General features: G+C 33.2%; 2 protein-coding genes across 3 annotated transcripts in view; one reads left to right on the top strand and one right to left on the bottom strand.

The window, feature by feature from the left end:
• The window catches only part of LOC140434933 (nose resistant to fluoxetine protein 6-like), a 64,920-nt gene extending 51,662 nt beyond the window's left edge, over window positions 1–13,258 (top strand). Inside the window, exons 10-11 of one of the 2 annotated variants that reach the window (XM_072523572.1) lie at window positions 5,375–5,567; window positions 13,237–13,258. In XM_072523572.1, coding sequence (XP_072379673.1) covers window positions 5,375–5,524 — 150 coding nt within the window. In that variant the 3' untranslated portion in view covers window positions 5,525–5,567; window positions 13,237–13,258. Of the gene's footprint in view, window positions 1–5,374; window positions 5,638–13,236 lie in introns of those variants that run through there. The other variant, XM_072523571.1, reaches the window with a different exon arrangement.
• The window catches only part of Rsph4a (Radial spoke head protein 4a), a 53,197-nt gene continuing 39,549 nt past the window's right edge, over window positions 10,574–24,221 (bottom strand). Inside the window, exons 7-9 of the mRNA XM_072523573.1 lie at window positions 22,001–22,210; window positions 16,321–16,632; window positions 10,574–10,927 (exon numbers count right to left, since the gene is read on the bottom strand). Coding sequence (XP_072379674.1) covers window positions 10,692–10,927; window positions 16,321–16,632; window positions 22,001–22,210 — 758 coding nt within the window. The 3' untranslated portion in view covers window positions 10,574–10,691. The remainder of the gene's footprint in view (window positions 10,928–16,320; window positions 16,633–22,000; window positions 22,211–24,221) is intronic.

Genomic DNA, 24,221 nt, shown 5'->3' with positions numbered 1-24,221 from the left:
GTTACCGTTTGCTAAAATTTTATTGCAAGATTCTTGCTGGCAGCGTACCATAACAATCACTAAACTTCAAGTATTTTTAGCCACTCATTGTACTTGTTGTTTCTTTAAAAGGCAGTAAAATTTAGGAAAGTTGAGAACAAATAATCCAGTCTTCATTATTTAGATTTGGTTCAAGTCTAAATGTGTTTTTTGCCGAATTATCGAAAAAAAGACTTTTTATTTTTCTATTAGTACACGACAGCATTTAAGTGCGTCCTCCACCAATAAATTTAACGTATGAGCAAAACAATTTAAATATTTTCATTACAAACATATTTAATAGCTTTAACCATATTTGAGGCAATATTAGTTACTGCAAAATTTACTTTTCGTCTTAGACCCCACAGATTAATGCGATGTAACTCTTAGTTACTCCATATGTCCAGAGGTCAGTAGTAATACAGATATTTTCTACTTCTTTAACAACTTGTGATCTAATAATTTGCTCAGTTTTGATATAACATTCCTGAAGTAATGAAACTGACGTAATGAACAAGTTTTTCTTGTTGGCGGTTTATATCCAGGAATCCACCCTGCAAACTTTTTAAAAGCTCGTTCTTCAACTATGGAAAACTTCAACTATGGATGAAACGAGTCTTTGCATAGGTTTAGTAAATCCATATCTATTTGTTACTTTTGTTCTGAACTAATATTTTTATTAATGGAAGTATCCATCACCTTTTGACCCTTGGGTGGCGGTGGCAGTATGTCAGTACTTGTAGTAGAAGTAGTCGAAACGGACAGAAATGCGTCAGGAGAAGTTTCAATCATTATTATTCAGAATATTCAGAAAGCGGACCATAAAAGCTGAATCTTCTACAAATGTGCATTTTTTAAAAATAAAATTATTATTCTAATACTAGGTCAATAATTTTGACTAAGAAAAATAATTCATAATTAAATATTTACAATAAATAAATCCTTTGACGAACTATCAAGATTTGAAATCGAAAATGCAGATCAATCGTAAATCGAAACTCATTCATTAATCAGAATACCTAGTTATAAAAAACAAAAGAAAGAGTTAAGAAGCTGGTTACTTCTATAAAAAAAGAAAAAGAAGATTGTACTAGTGAAAACAACCAGTACAAGAAAAAGAAACTGATAAAGATGACTTAAGTCCATGGTGTATTTTTAATGAATTTATTGGACATGACTCATCTAAACATACACCTGTATCTAGAGATATAAAAGAAGTCGACATGTATTTGTCTGATGATATTACCTACAAAAAATTTCGAACGGAGATTGGAACTGTCCATTACAGTGGTGGAAAAACCATCGCCATGTATATCCTAACTTAACCACTATATTCATAAAATATTATAGTATTGTAACAAAATCTGTTCCTTGTGAACACATGTTCAAAATCTGGTTTAATTTTAAACAAAAGAAGAAACAACAAGAAAAGTGGAAAAACGTATTTTTTTAAATGTCAATTTAGATGATTCGCGATTTAATAATGTGTCATGTAAATGTAAGTACTATTTGTATTGTTTAATTTATTTTTTAATTTATAATAAATATATCCTTCGTTAGTTTCTTTCAATATAATAGCCAATATGTTTTTTGTGTACTCGCTTATTTGAAACTACTGATAAACAATCAACTAGTTACAGTTTACGAAAAACGGTTCCGATAAAAATGTCAACGACCCACCTCTAGTTTCTTAGGATCGGAACCAGAGATATGTATATCTCAGATCGGAACTAATCGGAACTAATCGAAACTAATCGGAACTAATCGAAACTAATCGGAACTAATCATGTTTAATTTTAGTTTGAAGATCAATTATTAAAATTAAAAATTTTTAAAAACTTACCATTGTCATCCGTTTTTTTGTCATCAGGGGTCCTGTTAAGAATGTTTTAAAGTGTCAAGACAGCCTACTATTTTTCACAGAGTTAGATTAAAAGATCAAATGACAGAAGACTTCTGAATATTTTATTAGTATAAATGATATTTGAAAACAAAAGAATGTGTAAACTAAATAATATGTTCTTAGTTATTAAAGAAAAAACAATAATGTTTCAGAGAAATAAATTTATTTTTTATGAGTATAACGAGAGACTTGTAAAACTGGTATGGGAGGAGATTCCCACAGGCAAAAGACCACTCGGATGTCCCAGAATACGATGGAGAGATAACATCCAAGCAGATCTCCGGAAAATGAACATTCCATTTGACCCTAGGTTGATGGAAGACCGAACAAGTTGGAGAAAAGTTGTACAGTCAGCCAAGACCCACCCAGGGTTGTAGCGCTACGTGATGATGATGTTTGCTTGAATGTGTTTCTCTTAAATTATAATAGCATTCTTGGCATTGTCTTCTCCTTTCTTTCCAGTTCCTGACGGTTTAACAAACCTATGTAGAACTCTTTTGGGAGTAGTGGTGTCTTTGTGTCCAACTGAAGTAACAAGTATCTCCCATGCCAGTCTTCTTCTAAATTCCATTATAGATAATTTTGTGAAACAACTAATCTTGTGATAAACAATCCAGGCATTTACAATAGCTGTTCCAAGCAAAAATTTAAAGGCTAGTTTATGGTACCATTTTAAACTTTTTTTAAAACAGGATAATAAGAACTCATCTGATCACTAAAGTCCACTCCTTTTTTTTGATTTATTGTAATCCATAACTGTCTTTGGTTTCAATACAAACTCACGTTGCCAGTGTCGCTTTCTCGTTGGTTTTATAGTCTTATGGGCTGAAGCAGTACTTAACATCAGAACTGTCTGTTCATCCATCCATTTTATAATACCTAAGGAGTTGTTCTAAGTACTTAAAATTTCTTCCGTTTTCATTTTTTTAGTTACCGTTTTGGGAATACCTCCTCTGTTAGACCTCAGGGTTCCACAATAAATTATTTGCATTTTGAATAATGATTTGGCTAAAGGTAAACTTGAGTAATAATTATCAGCATACAAGTAACGATAGTAGCAATTTTCGAATTCAACATGTTCAAGAAGATCATTGATACTCTATAAAGTTTGGTAAAAGTTAATTTCTAATTTAGTATCAGTAACCTTAAAACCCTAATTATAAAGTCAGTATTAATGACTCGTTAAGGACATACAAACAACTGATAAGAATTTCTAGTCACTGGATTTTGAAACGAGTTCGTAATTTAGCCTCATTATGATGTCGAGTCTCAACAAGAAATGTGCTACCACGCGTATTAGAACTATTTTGTAGAATGCAGGTGGTTAAGTGTATTACGAGTAAACAGATCAGATTGACACCAGAATCCAAAGGAATAGTTTACAATGTATTTAAATATATGCAAATACTATTTCCTGAAGATAATCGAACCAGTATTATACGACGTGTGAGTGAAGCTACTGGAGTATCTTTACGTACAGGGGAAAGTATCATTCAACAAGCGAGTATGTTAACAAACGCAGAGTCAAATAATACACTAAAATTTCCAGATACAACACTTGCTAAAATGAAAACAATCGTGACAGACTTGAGGGAGTCTGGCAAACAGTTCATTAGAAATACCATTCATCGTTTTCATGAGACTGAACGTTGTCGTGTATCATTGAAGCTTTTGCAGAAAAGGATTGAAGAGGTCTAAAAGTGGACTGGAAGTGTGAGTTCTCTCTACAGAATTGTGAAAGAATTGGGATTTAAATGAACGGAATATTAATTGAACGGAATGATATTCGTGCTTTACTCATTAAATATTTGGACAAAATTAAATATTACATAAGCGAAGGTAAGTCAATTGTATATGGTAATGAAACCTATGTACATGCAGGACACACTACGCCAAACAGCTGGACAGATGACAGTGGCAAAGGATTGCTCAACAACATTTCAAAAGGAAGTAGGTTGGTTATCGTACATATTGGTGGGGAGATGGGTTTCATACAGAATGCCCTTTTGATTTTTAAGTCAGGAGCTAAGACAGGAGATTATCATGATTCAAAAAAATGAATATGATATCTTGGTTGACAGAAAGAAAATTCATTTAAAACGTCAATGTTAAAACCGCAATTGTATAAAATTATCAAACGACACAAACAAGAACATATTCAATATAAATTTGACAAAGTGCTGCAATAATGTAGACATGTTTCTTCAAAACTTACGCCATATCATCCAGACTTGAACCCTATAGAAATGGTTTGGAAGCAAATAAAAAATGAAGTTGCAAAACAAAACGTTTATTTTAAGTAAGAAGACGTAAAAGTCTTGGTGGAACAGGTATTTGCTAGAACAACTGTAAATGACTGGAAGGAAGTGTGTGAACATGTTGTCAAGGTTGAAGATAAGTATTTGGAAAGTGAACGTCGCATAGATGTAATTACTGAAGAATTAAGGATTGATTTAAATGATTCTAGTGACGACGACAGTTCATCTGATTATGAAAGTGAATAATATAATATTACATTACGATGTACCTATGTAACCTATGTGAATATAAGTTTTCCAAACTGTCCTGTATGTATGTATTATGTTTTTACTTTATTACAATTATTTCGTATATTCTTCTATTTAACTTTGTGACGTTTAAGTGAGTAATAATATAAATAATAAAGGTTTTAAAGTTAAAACAATCTTCGTAATTAATATTTATTAATACTGTAATCTGTAATACGTATCTATGGTTTCACGTACAGACAATATATGTATGTGATATATTATAATAATGTGTATTAAAATTCAGTACAATATTGCCAAAAATATAATCTAATATCATTGTTTAATAAATTGTGTGTACCCATCTTTAACAATTTGATTTAAATCATAAGTATTGTTTGGAACGCCACTGCTTTGTTTGGTGAGGCTTTACTGTTCCTAGAAATTTCCGCCACTACAGTTGAAACATACTCTATCTTTGTTATATTTTTTATTTTCAGTTTCGTTACATTACACAGTTTTTGTCTTGTTTGTATCAACTGTTTGAGCTAAAAACAAAAATTTTAAACGCGATATGACATTTTTAGACTAGTAAAACACGGACGTAAACACCTGCTATTGAAATACAAATCATACTAAACGTCAACTGACTGCGCAAACATGCATATATAACTATGCGCCAGTACCGGAGGACCGGTCTCACACCCGCGAAACAAATTGTAGTGTATGCGCGTTACCGGCCTTCAAAGTCCGGTACATTTTTTTTTCTTTTAGAAATGTTTTAAATCTTAAGACAAGTATAATGCTATTTTAGCATTTAAAACAAACGAGTATTAACGAATATATCCGGAACACCGGTTCCAGGGGACCGGTAACGCAATCAACCTGTTAATATCAGATTATATTTTACTTCTGATATCTAAATAAATTATAAATAATTGATTATTAACAAAAACTTTTTTTTTAGATTGGTCTAATAGTTTTGGATGCTGTATACAGTTTTTCATTGGCATTTGTATTATACCTTTTGGTGGAACAGCCCTTTAAGAAAATTTCAAGGATAATACTTAAATTAGATAACATCAAAAATATTGAAGTGGAAAATAAATCTGTGTAAAACTACAAGAGGAGGATATGTTTATACATATTTTTTTATTAAAGTAAATATATTGTTCATTTATATATTAAAAATTTAAGATTTTAATATATTATATTCTAGTTTTTAAAATATATTGTAGTTTTTTATTTTACTTTCACCTATCCAAAAACTCTTGGCATCGTTACTATATTATTCATAAATTTTTTGTTGTTGTAGGTAAAGTTGTTTTTTCAAACTGTAGTTTTTAATTTATGTACTGAGTGTTTCATTAGCATGTGTTAATATTTTAACTTCATTATTTAGACAACGTACTTTGTGTCCGATTGTTTTCTTTAAATATTTAAAAATAAAATTTGAAAAAAAAATATTTAAAAATAGAATTTTAATTACCTGTAGCAACTTGTTATAATATTCTGTAGTCAGTTCAAGTGGATTATTGCTGTTTAAACTCAAATATAGTTCCGTAAATTAATTGATACATTTGTCCTCCCTGTAACCCTACGGTTCCTATAGCACCGATCGGAGAATAAATCTCGCGATTATGAGTGTGAGCGTCGATAAGATGGAACATACGCAACTCGAAAGCGAACTGATACACACATCTTAAAATTCATTTTGTTCGTGGTTTCGTAAAATAGTCTAATTACCATTGAAGTTACCGGTAAATTCATTTCTAGTTTTACCTTAACCTATACATTGTTTTGATTGTTTATTTCAACCATTTAAAATTTGATTTTAAATGGTTGCACCTATGAATTAAAGTTCATTTATCTCACCATTGCTATTGAAGAAAATATAGTTGATGACAATTTAATTATTAATAATTATCTAGTAATAGATCATTGTTTGTTTAATCCACATCAATAGCTATCAACTCTTGGCAAAATCATTATCTATTTTTATATTTTAAGTTACTGCAATATTTTTAAATTAAATAAAATACTCTCTTTTAGTAACAATCAAAAATGTTTCTTCCAGTAAAATTATCTATTATTCATCATCATCATCATTCTGGCTTTACAATCCTGTCCACTCATCGTCTTCCTCCGCTAAGCGGAGAAAGACTATCGATTATCTATTATTTGTTAAACTATATTCAAATGTTGTATTTGGTTGATTTTAAATAAAATTAAGAAATATGAATTTGGCTGATTTTTAATAAATTTGATACACAGTTTGGTTGGGTTGAGATAATTTAACAAAGATGTTAGATTAAAAGTCAGCACAATTTTTAAATTATCACTTAGGGCACATGCGATACTTTGGTTCTGAAATACTGGACACTTTATATTTATATGTTTCACTGATAATGTAGTGTTACACTTGGTACATATCAGGTCGGCCTCCTTGTTAAAAATATGCTTGTGTGTAAGTAGCGTATGTCTATTCTCCCTGCATTATTTACCAGGGAGTCAACTTGCTCATTGCCGCTTATTTCCAGATGAGAAGGTACCCAGATTTGATCTTGAGAAGTATAGTTTGAGTGGTATATAACTGTTTTATTCCAAGTAATACGCTAATAACTTTAATTTATCATAACAGCCTCTCTTGGGTAACATTTCTTTCTTCCGACCCCGAATGACTATTAGGTTTCCGAGGGCAGACAGATTACTATATTTCCTTCTACCTCATACTCTTCAGTCTGGCGAGTCATTCAGTGTGACGAGTCATTCACCGAGAGATTGCCGGTATAAGCAATCCCCCACTTATTGACCAACGGCTTCGGACGGATGAGTTGGTTAGTAGTAGGGCACTCTTTTGTCCTGAGGTTGTGAAATCGGTCTCGAAGGCCGATAAATCAAAGATTTGAGCAACGGCATAAGGATGGGAAGGCACAAGTAGAGCAAACACTCTATTAAAGATCCACAGCGATAGGCCCTAGTCAATCAATCATGGCAATGCTCAATACTAAAATAAATTACAGAGTAAGTCCTTCGATCGAGTTTCCGGGGAGGACAATTTTGAGTGTACCAAAATATAATAAATTGAAGTGCAGAAAGAATATCAACTGCAGACAAAGGGGAGGAAGAAGCAATTGAGTTCTATTAGAACATCAACAGTATCATACAGAAAATTCCTAGACAGGAAGTTCTCCTCATTATGGGCGATTTTAATGCCAAGATTGGAGCTGGAGATAAGACACAGTACATTGGAGCACATGGACTTGGAGTCAGAAAGGAGAGAGGAGACCTCCTAGAAAAATTCGCAGAAGACTCAGAACTAATTGTTACCAACACATTCTTCCAATTACCACCTCGCAAGCTGTACACGTGGAAATCCCCTCAAGATAGACCCGGGAGAAGTATTAGACTACATTTTAGAATCAAATAGACTACATTTTAGTAAATAAAAGATTCCGAAACAACTTTACATCTATCAAGACTTATCCTGGAGCAGACTTGGAGACAGAACACGTTCCATTGGTGGAAGTATTTCGAGTCAAACTCAAAATAGTGCAGAAAAAAAGCACAATCATACGACCTACGTATGCTGAAAGACTTTGATACAAGGATAATAGTTCAAGCCATGTTAAACGAGCAAGTGACAACAATTAGAGACGAATCTAACGAAGAACAAACGATTAAACATATTACAGAAATAGTGCAAAATTTAAAGGATAAACACATAAAGACAGATAGATTAATGAAGAAAAAATCATGGATGACAGATGAGATCCTGAAACTAATGAGAGACAAATATAAAACCATAAATATATTAATAAGAACGAAAATCAGAGAAGCGAAAGAAAAAGAAGCAAGGGAAAGATGCGAAGAAATTGAGAATCTGCAGTCAAAGTACGATAGTCACAATGAACATAGGAAAGTTAAAGAACTCACAGGGGGACTAAGACGGAGGCAGAAAGGAAATATAACTGATTCTGACGAAAACATCATCTTGGACAAACAGAGTAAAATAAGAACGTGGAAAAACTATTTGAAGGCCAAAGAGATAACACCTTTAAGCTACAAGAAGAGGTAAATGATGGACCAAGAATATTACAGCAGGAAGTTTATTTCACAATAACACAATTAAAGAATGGCAAAGCGGCAGGCCCTGATAATATACAAGCAGAATACTCAAACTAATGGGCAACGAATCAATAGCAATAATCGCAAAGATATTCAACAACATACACAACTCTGGAGCAATACCAACAGAATGGCTGAAATCTGAGTTTATTGCACTTCCAAAAAAACCAGGAGTCAAAAAATGTGAAGATTACCGTACTATAAGCCTCACGAGTCATCTCCTCAAATTGTTCCTAAAGATAATTCATAAGAGAATTTACAAGCTCTGTGAAAGTCAAATTTTCCCCAACCAGTTTGGGTTCACAAATGCTCTTGGTACTAGGGAGGCTTTGTTCTCAGTACAAGTCTTATTCCAGAGATGCAGAGACGTCAACTGCGACGTATACACATGTCTGATTGATTACGAGAAAGCGTTTGATCGAGTACAGCACGCCAAGATAATGCAAATACTAAAAGAAACAGGAATTAACCACCAAGAGCTAAAAATAATTAGAAAACGCACTTTTACTGGAATCGGACAGCAAATCTCAGAGTTGAAGGTGAACACACTAACTATGTGAAAATCATGCATGGAGTGAGGCAAGGCTATATTTTGTCTCCTCTAATCTTGAATCTGTACGTTGAAAAAATATTTATCGAAGCTTTGCACGAAACTGAAAAAGGTATTCTACTAAATGGTTACCGGCTAAACAACATCAGATATGCAGATGACACCATAGTACTTGCGGACAACTTAAAAAACCTACAAGTTCTTATGAACAAAATCACGTATTACAGTCAACAATATGGACTCAATATAAACGATTAGAGGTTCAGTGAATGTGGGTTCGGGCCCCAGCTCGGAGTACAGAAAAATAAAAAAGGCTAACGCAGCAGTTTAAAATTCTAGATGAATCTGAAAGAGATAAGGGCTTGCGGCTCGGTGATATTCCTCCATAGATCCATACCGGAAGGGCGTGGCGCCTAAATACCGGTATATATATATATATATATATATATATATATATATATATATATATATATATATATATATATATATATATATATATATATATATATATATATATATAAACGTTAAGAAGACAAAGCGTATGATAATTAGCAAGAAAATGATAACAGAAGGTCAAGCCTACGTCATTCAATCCCCCGTAGAAAGAGTGACGCACTACAACTACCTGGGCACATAATAAATGAAGAATGGACCAACAACCAGGAGATAAGAGCACGCATCGGAAAAGCTAGATCCATCTTCAATCGGATAGGGGCCTTCTTCAAGAGTCACAACCTCTCTCTTGATACAAAAGTAAGAATGCTGCGATGCTACGTCTTCTCTGTTCTTTTTTATAGTGTTAGATGCTTTATGTTATCGTGGACCTTGAACGAAGATATGTGCAGAAGAACTGGAAGAATTCGAGATGTGGCTATATCGGAGAATGATTAAGATCCCGTGGACTGACCGAGTCACAAATGAGGAGGTCCTCAGAAGAAAGAATAAGAACCGAGAGGTACTGACCACCATCAAATCTCGAAAGTTAAAGTTCTTTGGACATATTATGCGAAATGAATCCAGATATGATCTCCTTCAAGCCATCCTGCAAGGAAAAATATTTGGAAAATGAGGTCCATGAAGAAGAAGAACATCTTGGTTAAAGAACCTCAGAATCTGGTTCAATACAACATCTGTGCAGCTTTTCCGCGCTGCTGCAGATAAGATAAAGCTTGCCATGATGATCGCCAACATTCGTAACGGATAGGCACATCAAGAAGAAGAAGAAATGCGCTCATTAAATCAGTTATAATACCAAATTTGCTTGCACGGATAAAACCACATTTTTTTATGGTTTGGTGAATTGCCGTAAGTTCTCCGGTATATATACAACAGTTTGTTGGAATTCGTACAGTGAACTTCGTACTTTCATCTCATTTGGAAGCAAGATACGACCGGCTTAGTGAAGGAGCCGACCGAATTGATGCCTATTCTAGCTAAATGCTCAAAAAAGAAACACTAAGAATACAGAATAATACAATTTTTAACAGAATTATAACTATTTATTAGTGTAAATAATATCATGTTTCATCACAAGTTTTCAATTAAATAGAATCAATATTTTTGTGAAAATTAAAAAATATTAAATAAATATATAAATAAGTATTATCTAGTCTTCATCCTCCTCCTCTTCTTCTTCTTCCTCCTCTTCTTCTTCTTCTTCTCCTTCTACCCCAACGGGAAGCTCTATCTTCGGCTTGGGCAAGTGATCAATTCGCCATTGTTCTTCTTCTGCTCCAGTTGGATCTATTATCTCCATTATTTCAGGTCCAATTGGGTATTCTTGTTCAACAGGTGGTAGAGGCACAGGCGAAAAATTGCTTTCCATATGTTTTAGTCCAAAACCTGCAAAAGTATTTATATAGATTTATATAATATGACAAAATATAAATTTTCAGCAGAATTTATCAATATGCAAATTTATTGTTTTTATATACTTAAGAAGTCCACTTTTTATTCCCCAACCAAATAGCTAGCAGAACTCAGAACTCTTCCACTAATTTCTCACAAAAGAAAAACATCAGACCTTCGATACATAAAAACTGCCAAGAAGCCTAGTTTTGTTGGAATATATCCTGAGTTTTTACTATAATGCGTCTAAAGAACAAAAAAATGGTTAGCTGCTTTCTATTCATGAATCTTAATAACTAGAGACCTACCAAAAGCATTTAAGAAAATCCAAGTAGTTGCTGTATTGAAATCCAGTAAACTCCAGGATAAAGTTAAAAGCTATCGTCACATAGCACTTCTAAGATACTGCTATAAACTGCTGAAACCGCTGATTTTAAACAGGATAAGCTTACAAATTCTTGAAAATATCCCACTCAAACAAGCAGATTTGAGACCTAATCGAAACAGCGCAAATTAGGTTCTAAGTCAAACTACATACAGAAGCACGTTTCCAAAAGCAACAAGAGACTGATTTAGTTTTTGTGCATCTGACAACTACCTATGACACAGTATGGAAGCAGATACTCCTATATCAACTGCAAATAACATTTAAACTAATTAACTACATGCTATCGGATCGATAATTTCAGTTAATTCACGGTAATGACATAAGCAATTGAGAGTAAATTAAATAATGGTCTACACCAAGGATTAGTCCTTATTCCTATGCTTTTCAACTTGTATATATCAGACCTACCTGACACTGATGCAAAAAAGTTTAGCACAACACAACAGTACAACACAAACATTTTGAAATTACTCAATACGAGCTGACTAACGATCTGAACAAATTGTATGAATATTTCTCAAAATGACGACTGGCACCCAACTTCAATATAACTGCGGTAAGCTGTTTTCATCGCAATAACCAAAAGGGGTCCTACCAATGCCCTTCCCATCCTTCCCCAAAATATCGGTGGGTTACCTTAGACAAGACTTTAAAAAACATCTAGTAATAACTGCACAAAGGATAAGTGCTAGAAATAACCTTATCCAGAATCTACGTGGTACTAGCTGAGGAATATCTGCGGACTCACTACGAATATCTGTGAAGTTTGATCCTAAATAGTGTACATATGAAGATAGTGGATAAACAGCTCAATGTAACAATGAGAATAATTTGGTTACTTGACTTTCCACCATTAGCTATATACCTCCGCCTTTCATACAAAGATAAGAGACCTTGATAAAAAAGTATTCAAAATTAAATAGTAACTTACACCTCCCAACTCCCACGAAGACGTCCCGAGTTTAGCAGCTAATCGACTTAAATCCAGAAAATCACCAATTTTAACCACCTAATAGCTGATTATTTCAATTTAACCTTCAGATGGCGCACGCTATGGACTGAAACAGTCCCACTCGAACAATCTAATCTTATTGACCCAGTACTAAAGCCAGACGGCTTCGTGCAGTCAAGAAACATACGGAACATCCTTAATCGAATTGGAACGGGAGATGCACTATGCGCATACAACCTATATAAATGTGGAAGACGGGCTACCTTGACCTGCAACTATGGTGCTTTAGATTAAACCATAAAATGTGAATTAAAAGCATACCGAAGGTTTCCAAAAGACTACTTCACAATTACAGTTTCAAGTCTTGGATGGATTAAACTAAACTTGACACAAAGATATAACCTTACATTTATTTGTAACATTTTATCTTATGTGTTCGTTTTTATATAGGGTAAGTCCGGGAGAGATGGACCACCGGGAGGGATGGACCAGTCCATTATTTCCGAACTGTGACGCTCGAGCGCTACCATCGTTTGTTGTGAGTATGCTTCAGTTACAGTGAAGACATGCTGTTAGTTGTGTGGTGTTGTTATTAATATTTGTCGAGAAAAACGTCATTGTCTGTTTTGGTAAGTCCAAAAGTTTTTTAACGTAGTAAAATAGTTTTAGTTTTCAGTTTAAGTTTACGTGATATCGACGTAGGATTCTTGTAGCGATGTCAATAAACATGTAGGTAGTAACCTAACCTAAAAAGCCCGCCATGTGTACGTTAAAAATGCGAATTATGAGGTGGTCCATCTCACCCGGACTTTTGGGAGAGATGGACCAGTACGTTTTGGTAGAGATGTGCCACGTATTTCAATACGGGAGAGATGGACCAGTACCAACGTTTTAAATGTTACTTTTATTAAAATGACTTACAGTGTAATTACTAATTAAGTAGCTGGTACTTTTCTGTTTCAGAAAAATGCCAACTAACTACGTAAGAAAGGATACCAGTAGAGAGGCGTGGACGGAAGATGCATTAATACAAGCGGTTAATGCGGTGGAAAATAAAGAAATGGGTGTCAATGCTGCTGCTAAAGCTTATAAAATTTCCAAGACCACTCTCAAAAGAAGGATTAAAAAATAAAGGCTAGTTATGATTGACTAAATTCTTTTCTTTTAAGAAATCCTACTCTTACTATTAGAAAATCAGAAGGTGTATTTGTATCCCGAGCTAACGGAATGAACACGAGGTGCGTGAAAGAAAAATTTAAGTTACTCGAAAGTGTTATTTTGGAAAACAATTTTGTTGAAAAGCCTGGGGACATTTTTAACATGGACGAAACCAGGCTTCAACTGAACAACGAGCCAGGAAATCTTGTTGCCATTAAAGGTTTTAAAAATATAACTTCCATTACGTCAGGGGAAAATGGTGAAACTGTTTTTGTTCTAGCTTGTGTTAGCGCTGAAGGTACATTTCTTGCCCCATACTGCATAATGAAGGGCAAGAATTTGAAAATTAAGTTCATGGACGGAATGCCTCCTAGCTCAGTTGTAAAAATGTCACAAAAATCTTCTTATGTCGCTAATGCAATTTTTCTGCACTGGTTAAAAAGTCATTTCCAACCTAGAAACCAGCCGGGAAAGTACTTCTCTTACTTGATGGTCACACTTCACACAACAGTTCCTTGGAAGTCCTAGTATATACGGAACAAGAAAGAATCATTTTAATGACCATTTCACCCCATACTTTGCACTGGCTACAACCTTTGGACCGATCCTTTTTCAAATCACTTAAGTCCTACTTTTAAGGTGTAATTATTTCATTACAAACAATCCATCCAAAAAGATCAATCGTCTGCAGTTTGGAAAACTGCTCAACTCTGCATGGACCAAAGTTGCAGGTGTACAAAACGGTGTGAGTGGATTTCAAGCTTGTGGCATAACCCCTCTAGATATGTCTGTAATACCAGCCTACGCCCGATTCCTCCGGTGCAGTGCCCATTGTCCAAGTATTGGCGCACACTCTCGCTAGTGCACCAACACGTCAATGCTGTAACTAGTGTGCCAACAAGTGACACTGTTGATTCTTCTGTCTCCTGTGCAGTACCAAGAACTAAATTTAATCTTGTTAGTATCCCCAGTACTTTTAGTAGCCTTATACAGTCAAAAATGACTCCTTCTAAACTTCTAGAATATATATCACCCGTCCCTTCTCTCGCGCAGAAAGTAACCGTTAAGAGATGTTTGACGACTGTTTCAAAATAAATTCAGCTCAGAACATTGCTGTTGTAAAAAGGAAGGCAGTTGAGCAAGCAATGAAAGATAAACAAAAAAAGAAAAACAAGATCAACTGAGAAAAAAAAATTGAATTAAAAAAGAAGTTTCTCAAGTCAAAAAAGTAACCATCTGGCAAAGTGACACAGTTTGAAAGTTTAGACTCAGAAAGCTATGATTCTACAGATCTAGTCCAAGATGACGATATGTCAGTAGAAGAATGGGATGAAGATGAATGTGTGGGATGAGGAGAGGCTTACAATGAAACTACAAAAAAAGGAAGACTGGGTAAGGTGTGTACAGTATTCTCGGTGGTTTCATGAAGGTTGCTCTAGATTTGAAGTAAAATGTGACTTTTGCGGTACCAGGGGAAATAATGTCACAAAAAGGGAAGTTTCCCATTAATAGGAAGATTGTGGTCAAGAAAGCAAAAGAATAGACTTGTTTGTTTTTTATTTAGTTATTATGTAAAATATACATATTTTTCACTTTATACTTGGTTTGTAGTCATTGATCCTACTTTTTACCCCTGGTCCATATCTCCCAAGCTACTGGTCCATCTCACCCAGACACGTCCGGGTGAGATGGACCTTGCAAAGTTTTGGAAAAAATTCAATGTAGCCTTTATTAATAATATTCAATTAGAAAGTAAACTCTTAAGGGTATAAAACTAAATTCTTTACCAAACACTTAAATAATAATGTTAATAAGTTGACAAATATAATTTTAGTGAGCGTCCAAAGAAATGTTGTCCAGCTCTACCGGACTTACCCTACGCTTACGTGCAGATTTTTAATTCTGCAATTAAGTTTTATGTATATGGTTGAATTTAATCAATGTATTAAGCGATACCCTACATATAGACCAGTCGGGTTAGACAAAAAAGACCTAACCTTGCATGGCGAGCTGCCCCAAATTTTATTATTTTAACCTTTAGGGAGGCGTCAATAGTAGTGTAAATTTAAAATGGTGACTAAATTCAACCGTTTCGCTAGCCGCCATCTTGAATTCAAAAATGAAAAAAGAGAACTGGTGCTCAATATCTCCATCATTTTGAACTTTTCGACAAAAATGGTAGGAACTGAAATTGTTACATAAGCGATTTCTTACAATTTTTTTTACAAATTTCTCGTGCGGTCGATATTTTCCGAGTTAGGGGGGAAACAGTGGAAGGGGAGGGATGCATAATTATTGAATTATCTCGTTTAGTATTAACTTTGACATGTATGTACGTAAACAAAGATATAGAGAATTATATTTTATATACCTAATTTTAATATCTTACCATGCAAGGTCAAATGCTATCCCGACTGACTAATATCCTAAAAATAAAACAGACAAAACAAAAATGTGTCCAAAAAGAGCTAAAAACGCGATATTAAACGAAGATTAGTCATTATTTGGAAAACGACGTGAGTAAATAACTCATTATTGTTTTTTGTCGAGTTTGTCACGGTTATTGAAATAAATGTTAGATGATAAATATAATGCAATATTAAAAACAGATTGAATGACAATATCTGAAGTTACCATTAGACCATCAAGATAAAAAAATTAGTTAAAAAGTCTAATTAGTTAAAAAAAGTCTATATCATTGAGAAAATAATTTATAAATATTTTCATTTGTTAACAAATAAATTTTCTTGCCTATGTCGACAACATCTACTATCTGTTTATATCTCATATCTCTTTATTATCTCTTTCTATTAAAATTCTCAATACAACTAGAATTCTATCAAATTGACTTTAAAAGGACAGATACTTAGCGGAAAGAAAATAACTTACCGAAATAAACATTTTGGAACATCTTCCCTTGTGTAGAAAAACAATAAGCACCAGGCCAAATATTTGATCTCACGATAGCCAGACCAAAATCTTCCATAATGTTAGAAGAACAACGAACGCTCCAAGCCGGTACAGCTTCAAGAGACGCGTCCTCAGAAATTGGAATGAGTAAAGGTGGTCCGGTCTCTGGTTCTATTCGATCCAATTTCATTTTATCTTCCGCCCCTTCCTCCTCCTCTTCTCCTAACTCTTCTTCGATTTCCTCGTCACCCACTTCGGGCATTGGATTTGGATTCCACCAAGTGATTCTTCCTATTGGCATTCAAATTTAAAAAATGAATATATACAGGGTGGTCCTTAAGTAATTGTACAAACAGAAACCGTAGATTCTACACTTTAAAATATTACGATTTGAGCCAACTTGCATAATAAAATGTTGATATTAAGAAAGATACAGGGTGTTAAAGTGGAAATTTAAAATTTTATTTTTCGCCATAACTTTTACGTTTGTAAATGTTTTTGGACAAAAATTTACAATTGGATGCCTTTGGGTAAAATAAATAATTTTGTACATACTTTAATGTTACTGATAGAGGGCGACACATATGCCACATGTGTGGCATAAATTTGCGCTTAACTTTTTTTATCTTTAAGTTAGCTCTATTTGTGTTAAAAATTATTAAAGATACATTATTTCTACAAAGAAAAGGTATACCTGTTAGTAACCTCAAAATTCAACCGTTTTCGAGATAATCGCATTTTTTAAGTCAGCTGCATAATAATTCTTAGTTGCGATATTTGTGTGGTGAAGCACTGAATACCTATAGATAAGCATAAGTCATAGTTTATTTTTATTAAAACAACTAAAAAATGATAATGTAACATCACAAAATGCTTTGTTATGGCTGCTAAATGTCTTATTGGAGAAAATATTCTTTATCTTCTTCTTTAGGTGCGGTGTCCGTATTTAGACGTTGGCCGTCATCATGTTTTAAATTTCCCTTTTCTATCGCTTTTTTTTATACTGGCGTTGTATGACTTTTTCTCTATTGTAAAATGCTGAAAATCCTATATATGTGGTTTATGCAAGATGGTACACCACCACATTCTAGAGAGAAGGCAGTGAGAACATACTTAAATACAACTTTTCTGAACGTTGAATTGGTCGTGGTAGTCACATTCCTTGGCAATGTGTTGAGATATGGATATAATTATTTAACTCCCAAAATAATATTTAATATTCATTACGTAAATTGTTTACCCATTTTTATTAGGACAATTAAAAATTAAAGCACAGGCATTGAATAACACATATGTGTGTTGTTTCATAATACTTTTGCTACAAATCTAACCTTAAAAGCTTAGCATTTTTACAAAAACATCATAGTTGGCCTAATAACCGATATTGTTATAAATATAGTAAACACACAGGCAATTTAGTTTATCATAATATTAGTTCGTATCATAATAGTCCATTTGTTCGATATGTAATTATAGTTACTCGTAAGCTGCAACGTAATCATATAAATAAGTAATGTCATCGATAGGTTATTCCGTGTGTATATAAGTAACCAATGAACGAGATACATCACATTTGAATACATTATTTAACTTCTGCGACAAATAAGATGTAGTTCCATAATATACCATAAGATTTGGATATGTATCCAAAAGAATATATTGATCCATTATACATTATAGCCACCACGTAGCCCAGAATTTAATCCGCTTGATTTTGGTGAATGGGGCGCATTAAAACAACGTGTCTATAAGAATCCCATAAACATTTGCAACCAACTATGGAAAGAAATAAATACTGCAGCAGTTTCTTTAGAACCAATGATGCTATTAAATATGAGACGATCTTTTATGGAATAGATTGACAAATGAATTAAAGAAAATGGTGGACATATCGAACATTTACTTTGACAAAAAGTTATGTTATTTAGTTTAAGTATTTCTTAATTTGGTTTGTATACAAAATGTTTTGATTATATTATGCCTTTAATTTAACATAAACGTAAAATTTTTCATGTAAAATCCTATTATTCTGTTAGTTTGTCAAATCCTATTATTAATTTATTATCCTGCTGATATATATATATATATATATATATATATATATATATATATATATATATATATATATTTTATTTATTATTTCGTTAACTATTAACTTTAGTTAAAGGTATTCTATGCCAAAATTCAGAAGTATTAAAAGCATTATTGTTTTTGTCTATTTTTCCTTTGTTGCCAGGAGAAATTGCCTTAAATCAGAATTATGCAGCTGATTTGTATAATGCGATTTTCTCTAAAACTGTTGAATTTTGAAGTTAATCACAAGTATACATTTTTTATGTTAAAATAATGTACCTTTAATATTTTTTAACAAAAATAGCGCTAACTTAAAGAGCAAAAAAGTTAAGTGCAAAGTTATGCCAATTATATTATATATCAAAGTGTGCAATAAATTATAATTTCTCATATTTAAAAGTTTCCAGTTGTAAATTTTTATACATAAATGTTTACACACATGACAGTTATAGCGAAAAATAAAATTTTAAATTTGCACTTTAACACCCTTTATCTTTCTTAATATTAACATTTTATTAAAGCAATTTGACTTAACTCGTAATATTTTAAAGTGTAGAATCTACTGTTTCTTTTTGTACAATTACTTAGGGACCACCATGTATATATGTATATATATATATATATATATATATATATATATATATATATATATATATATATATATATATAGTGAAAATGCGTAATTATCTCTTAAATGGATGGAATAAAAAGCAAGATACGCTTTATATATGTCGCAGGTTAGGTGTAACACGTCATTCCGTGAAAAGCCTAGTCATTACTATTACACGTATTGCCGGCAACCGCTGTATTACTTTCATTATTTCTTTGATTATGCGCCATTTCAGGGACTGCCGTCCCTGGCAGACGGCAAACGGTGATACCGGCCGAATGATTTAACGTTACAGCATCTGACGGTTGTATGTTTAGTCAATTCAGTCGTCGAATTAAGATTTTACCACATATCTCGTTGCAAGTGTTTATTAATATATAAATATGGATATCCACAAGGGTGTATTTTATGAAAAAGTAAAATAATATTATCAAGTGAACAAAGACGTCAAAAAGCCGTGGAATTATGATGAAAAGAATAAGGTAAAAACAACCCTAACCTTAAATATAAAAAATGCGCAGCAGTTCATACTTATACACTACCGCTAATAATTCTGAAATTTATTTAATAAATGACTGGACTGAACATACAACCCTCAGACGCTGTAACTTCAATCATTCGGACTGTAACACCGCTCGCCTAAAGCGTAGACGGCAGTCCGTGAAATGGCGCATAATTTCAGTCAAACAAAGTAATAATGATTGTAATACAGCGTTTGCCGGCAATACCTGTAATGACTAGACTTTTCACGGAATGACGTGTTACACCGATGTTACACCGTGAGCCATATGTGTATATAGAAAATAAAACAAAGATAAGATCATTTTTGCTCTATAGCACGGTTGGGAGGTTTAAGAAGGCAGAAGATCTCCACCGAGCAACAAAACGAGGTGGTATGAGAGAAGCTCCTTTTGCCACAGTTTAAAAAGCTATCAAAGAGACAGCGTTTCCGGACAGCATTCGAACTGCACGTAAATTCGAAGGATTAAACCAAGTGAATTGATAAATGATGCAGCTGCAAGGAAACTTTTTTTGGTCTAACGTTGCATTTTCCGATAAAAACGTTTCTTAATTATACAGCAATGGTGGAATAAGAGTTTATATAGGCCGAGAAATCATAGCTTTGATGAACGGTATACTTATCGTTTAAGAAATAGTGAATGATAATTTGCCACGGAATAGAATTGAACTATGGGAGCAATTGAGCAGACATAGGAGGAGATTTTTAAGTATAACAAAGAGATTGATGCTATCTATGAACAGAAAATTGAAAAGTTGTATTGAAAATAATGGAACAAATATTAATTGTGCTTTTGTTCATCATTATTTGTATAAGTTCATCAACTTATTATTGATGTTCAAAATAACCACCTTCTGCTTCAACACAATCGTCAAACCATCAAATCAGTTTACGTGTACATGCTGTATGTATCTCTGGCCGAATCAAGGTACACGCTTGTCTAATTTTAGTTTTTCGATTATCTACATCTGTAGATTCTTCGTTATAAACAATTCCTTTTAAATCGCCCAATACAAAAAAATCTAAGGGTGCTAGCACAGGCAATTTTAAAGGCCATCGGACCATTCTGTAAGTTCCAATCCACCTGTTTGGAAATGTGGCATTATTGTAATTGATGACAATACCGCTGTTAGTGGGGGTGCGCCATCTTGTTGCCATCCCATAACTCCTCTTTCGCGTAAAGGAATATTAAATAACCAACATCAAACAATAATTCCGCATTTAGTTTGAAAGCAAGTTTTCCTTAATCAGTGCGGATTTTTTACTGACCAATAATGAGAGTTATGGTGATTTACAATCCCATTATTATGGAGACGAGCTTCATCACGCCACAAAATTCTAGTCAAAAAGCTATGAGTGTGTTGCATCATCACTTGCATTATGGCGATGAAGGTTAGTCTGCGATGTTCTGTTCTTAAACCAAACACAGTTTAAATGAATGGTAACGGTGGTTTTTCAAAAACTCTTCGAACTGTAGTTGAAGACACTCCAGTTTCTGCAGCAATGGACCTTATGGACACAAACATATGGATTAATCGTTATATATGCTGCAATATTCACCAAGTTTTGTTCGATCTGTATTGGCTTGACATGATCTCTATCTTTACTGTTCGGAAATGGACCTTATCGCATCTTCTTTCGGGAAAGCGTTCCGTGTATAAATCTTGAGGATTTCGAGAATTTTTACTACATTCGCCATAAATCAACAACATATCCACTTGTTAATTAGGTGTGAATAGGAGGCATTTGTACTACCTTATGTACTAACGTTATTTCAAACTTCTGTTTTAAAACAACAATGAACGAATGAGTGAGTAAACACGAAAAATGACATTAGCTATCACTATTTGTAGTTGTCAAAAAACGAAATAAAATCTTAAAAACAACTTGCTTTTTTGTGAATTTGGAAAAACTATAAAAATTTTCTAGTTTCAGGTTAATTTGAAGATGATAAATGCGCCATTAAATCGAAAATTTAGCGTATTTTTTAACATTAATACCTTATAGTGGTACACCATTGAATTTGGGATAGAAAAGCCTTTCGTTTGATATAACTTTCTATTCACCCTCATGATCTATTTAATTTTTTCTATTGTAATGACGTCACAGCGCCCGTGATGACGACACAGATTACATGTAAATATTAGTTGATAGTATTGTAGGTACAATTGACATTTCCCAATTTTAAATTTTCAAATAAAAATATTAATTACTTCCTAAATAATAGTCTCTTAAAAAACTCTTGGAATACTCTGTATAGGGTGCTGTATTAAAAAACCAAAGTGACTAATGATATCAGAAAAACGATAAATCTGGCAAGTTTGCAAGCATCAAATTTTCAATCTGCATATTGCAAAATAGGTGTATCCCTGTTTTTGTATAATTCGGACCAGCCATTTAAGAGATAATTAGGCATTTCCAGCCTTTTGGTCCACTCTGTATAAATTAAAACTTACCTTGAGGTAAAATATATGGAGCGTGATGAACCCAAAATGATAATGACATATCTAATAGATCTTTCAAAGGAGGAGCTTCATATTTTGGATTTTTACTAAAGGTAGTTTTCCCTTCACCAGCTGCTTCCTCTATTTCTTCTTCTTCATCAGCTCCTTCACCTAATTCACCTGCTCCGAAGGTATAATATCCCAATGGAGATATGTGTGTTGCTGCAACGTAATCATTTTGTGTTTGTTAATTAGATATTTGGGAATAAATCACATGGCATGTGATGTTTATGAATAGCTATTTTGTTGAACTTAAAAACTACAGTCACGTAACGTATTTACCCGCTTCTAACCACATAGCTCACTTTTATGATTTAACTTACTTTTGTTTGGGTAAGACAAGTTAAATGTTTTGTTATTCATTCGTCTGTTTTAGTATGAAAGCTGTTTGTTGATATAATCATCCATAGCTTGTTATAAATGCATGAAAAGATAGACAGGAGATATAGATACTTACATATTCTATAAGTATTTTATAAATAAATATAAGGTTGAATGCTCGAATAAATGAACTTTGATCAGATAAAAGGCATATATCGAGCACAGTTTAATTAAATCTTGCCCAAGTACTTTCGATCCCTAGATCATCTTCAGGGGCATCTGAAATAAGCCAAGAAACGTTTTTTTATAACCAAAGAAATTGAATAACTTCGATAAAAACTCGAAGTTTTATGGTTGAAAAAAGGTTTTTTATATGATTAACGTTTATAGACTTACTTCGTCAATTGTGGCCTATCCGGCAAGAACAAGATGTCATAAACATAAAATTGTACATTACACTACACAACAAATAGACAAACAAACACTTTAAAATAATTTAAGGGAGGCTACATTGCTTGAAGAAGTCGGAGACAGAATGGCTCCTGATCTAACGGAAATGTTGGGGTGACATGTGACAAATGACAACTTGGATGAGCAGTCACAATCATAGATATGTGATCTGCACCTTTTACAATTCTATGAAACTAAGTATTGACCGAAAGTCCAACTGACACTACTATAGGAGATCACTGATGAAAAATAAAAATTATATAGAATATTTTTAAGTAAATTGAATAATCCAGATCTCACACTCAAACATGTCTGTAATAATTAAGGTGTTAGTTTGAGAGCAACTGAAATAGACGAAAAGTAAGAATGCAAGAAGCGGACTAAACAATATGTTAAACAGTGGGTGGTTGACTACAATAAAATGGTCTACCAAGCACTATCTGTAATATAGAAAGGAAGAGATCTGACTATGTAATTAAAATACTAATAATTGAAAATCAAAATGGAAAGCAAAATATATAAATGGGGTGTAATCCAAGTAGTTCAGTTGAACCCACAGTCAATGGTATAACTATAAAATTACTATGGATGTGCTCAGTGCAGGAAGTCTAAACAGTCGAGCTGGGTCCCCTACGAGGTGAAGCTGTAATAAAGTTTTTAAAAATAGGTTTAAATTTAGTACAATTTAAATTAATTTGAGTATTAAGACAGTGAGAGTTTTCATTCGTTTCCCTTGTAATTTCCAAATCTTCCAATAAATCCAACTCCATATAGTTTTTCTTTCTACTAATGTCATGTAAGATAGATGAACCAGTGTTGATGTTAAAATTGTGTTTACTGGATAATAAGTGTTGACCAAAACTTGAAGAGTTTGGTCTTTTCAAATGTTCTGAAACTCTAGTGGATAACTTTCTAATGGTTCTACCTACATAAGAGGCATCACAATCATCACATTTTAATTTGTAAATACCACTTTTGTCAAGTGTGTTCATCCTATCTTTGGTGTTGATTAAGAAGGAACCTAAGGTGTTGTGTGACTTGAAGGAAATTTTGATGTTATCGATTGTAGAAGTAAAAAGTTTAGATATTTTATTGGAAATGCTGCTAATGTAGGTGAAGGAGAAATATCTGGTGTTATTTGAAGCAATAGGTTGAAGAAAACATTGTGATGAATATGCAAGCTTTTCTGCAATTTTTAGTTTAGCTCTATTTAGAAGCTTATAGATAATGTTAGGATCATAACCATTATTGAAAGCAATTTGTTTAAGAGTGTTAAGTTCTGAATTAAAATTATCATTAGAAAGTGGAAATTTGAGTAACCTATGAATGTAACTGTTGAAAGCAGCCATTTTATGTTGGGTTGGATGATTAGATGTATCATGTATAACATGATCTGTTTGGG

This window comes from Diabrotica undecimpunctata, chromosome 2 (genome assembly GCF_040954645.1).
Source record: "Diabrotica undecimpunctata isolate CICGRU chromosome 2, icDiaUnde3, whole genome shotgun sequence".
NCBI classification, from domain to species: Eukaryota; Metazoa; Arthropoda; class Insecta; order Coleoptera; family Chrysomelidae; genus Diabrotica; species Diabrotica undecimpunctata.
The sequence above is the reverse complement of the archived record's forward strand: the minus strand, read 5'-3'. Positions and strand labels throughout refer to the sequence as shown.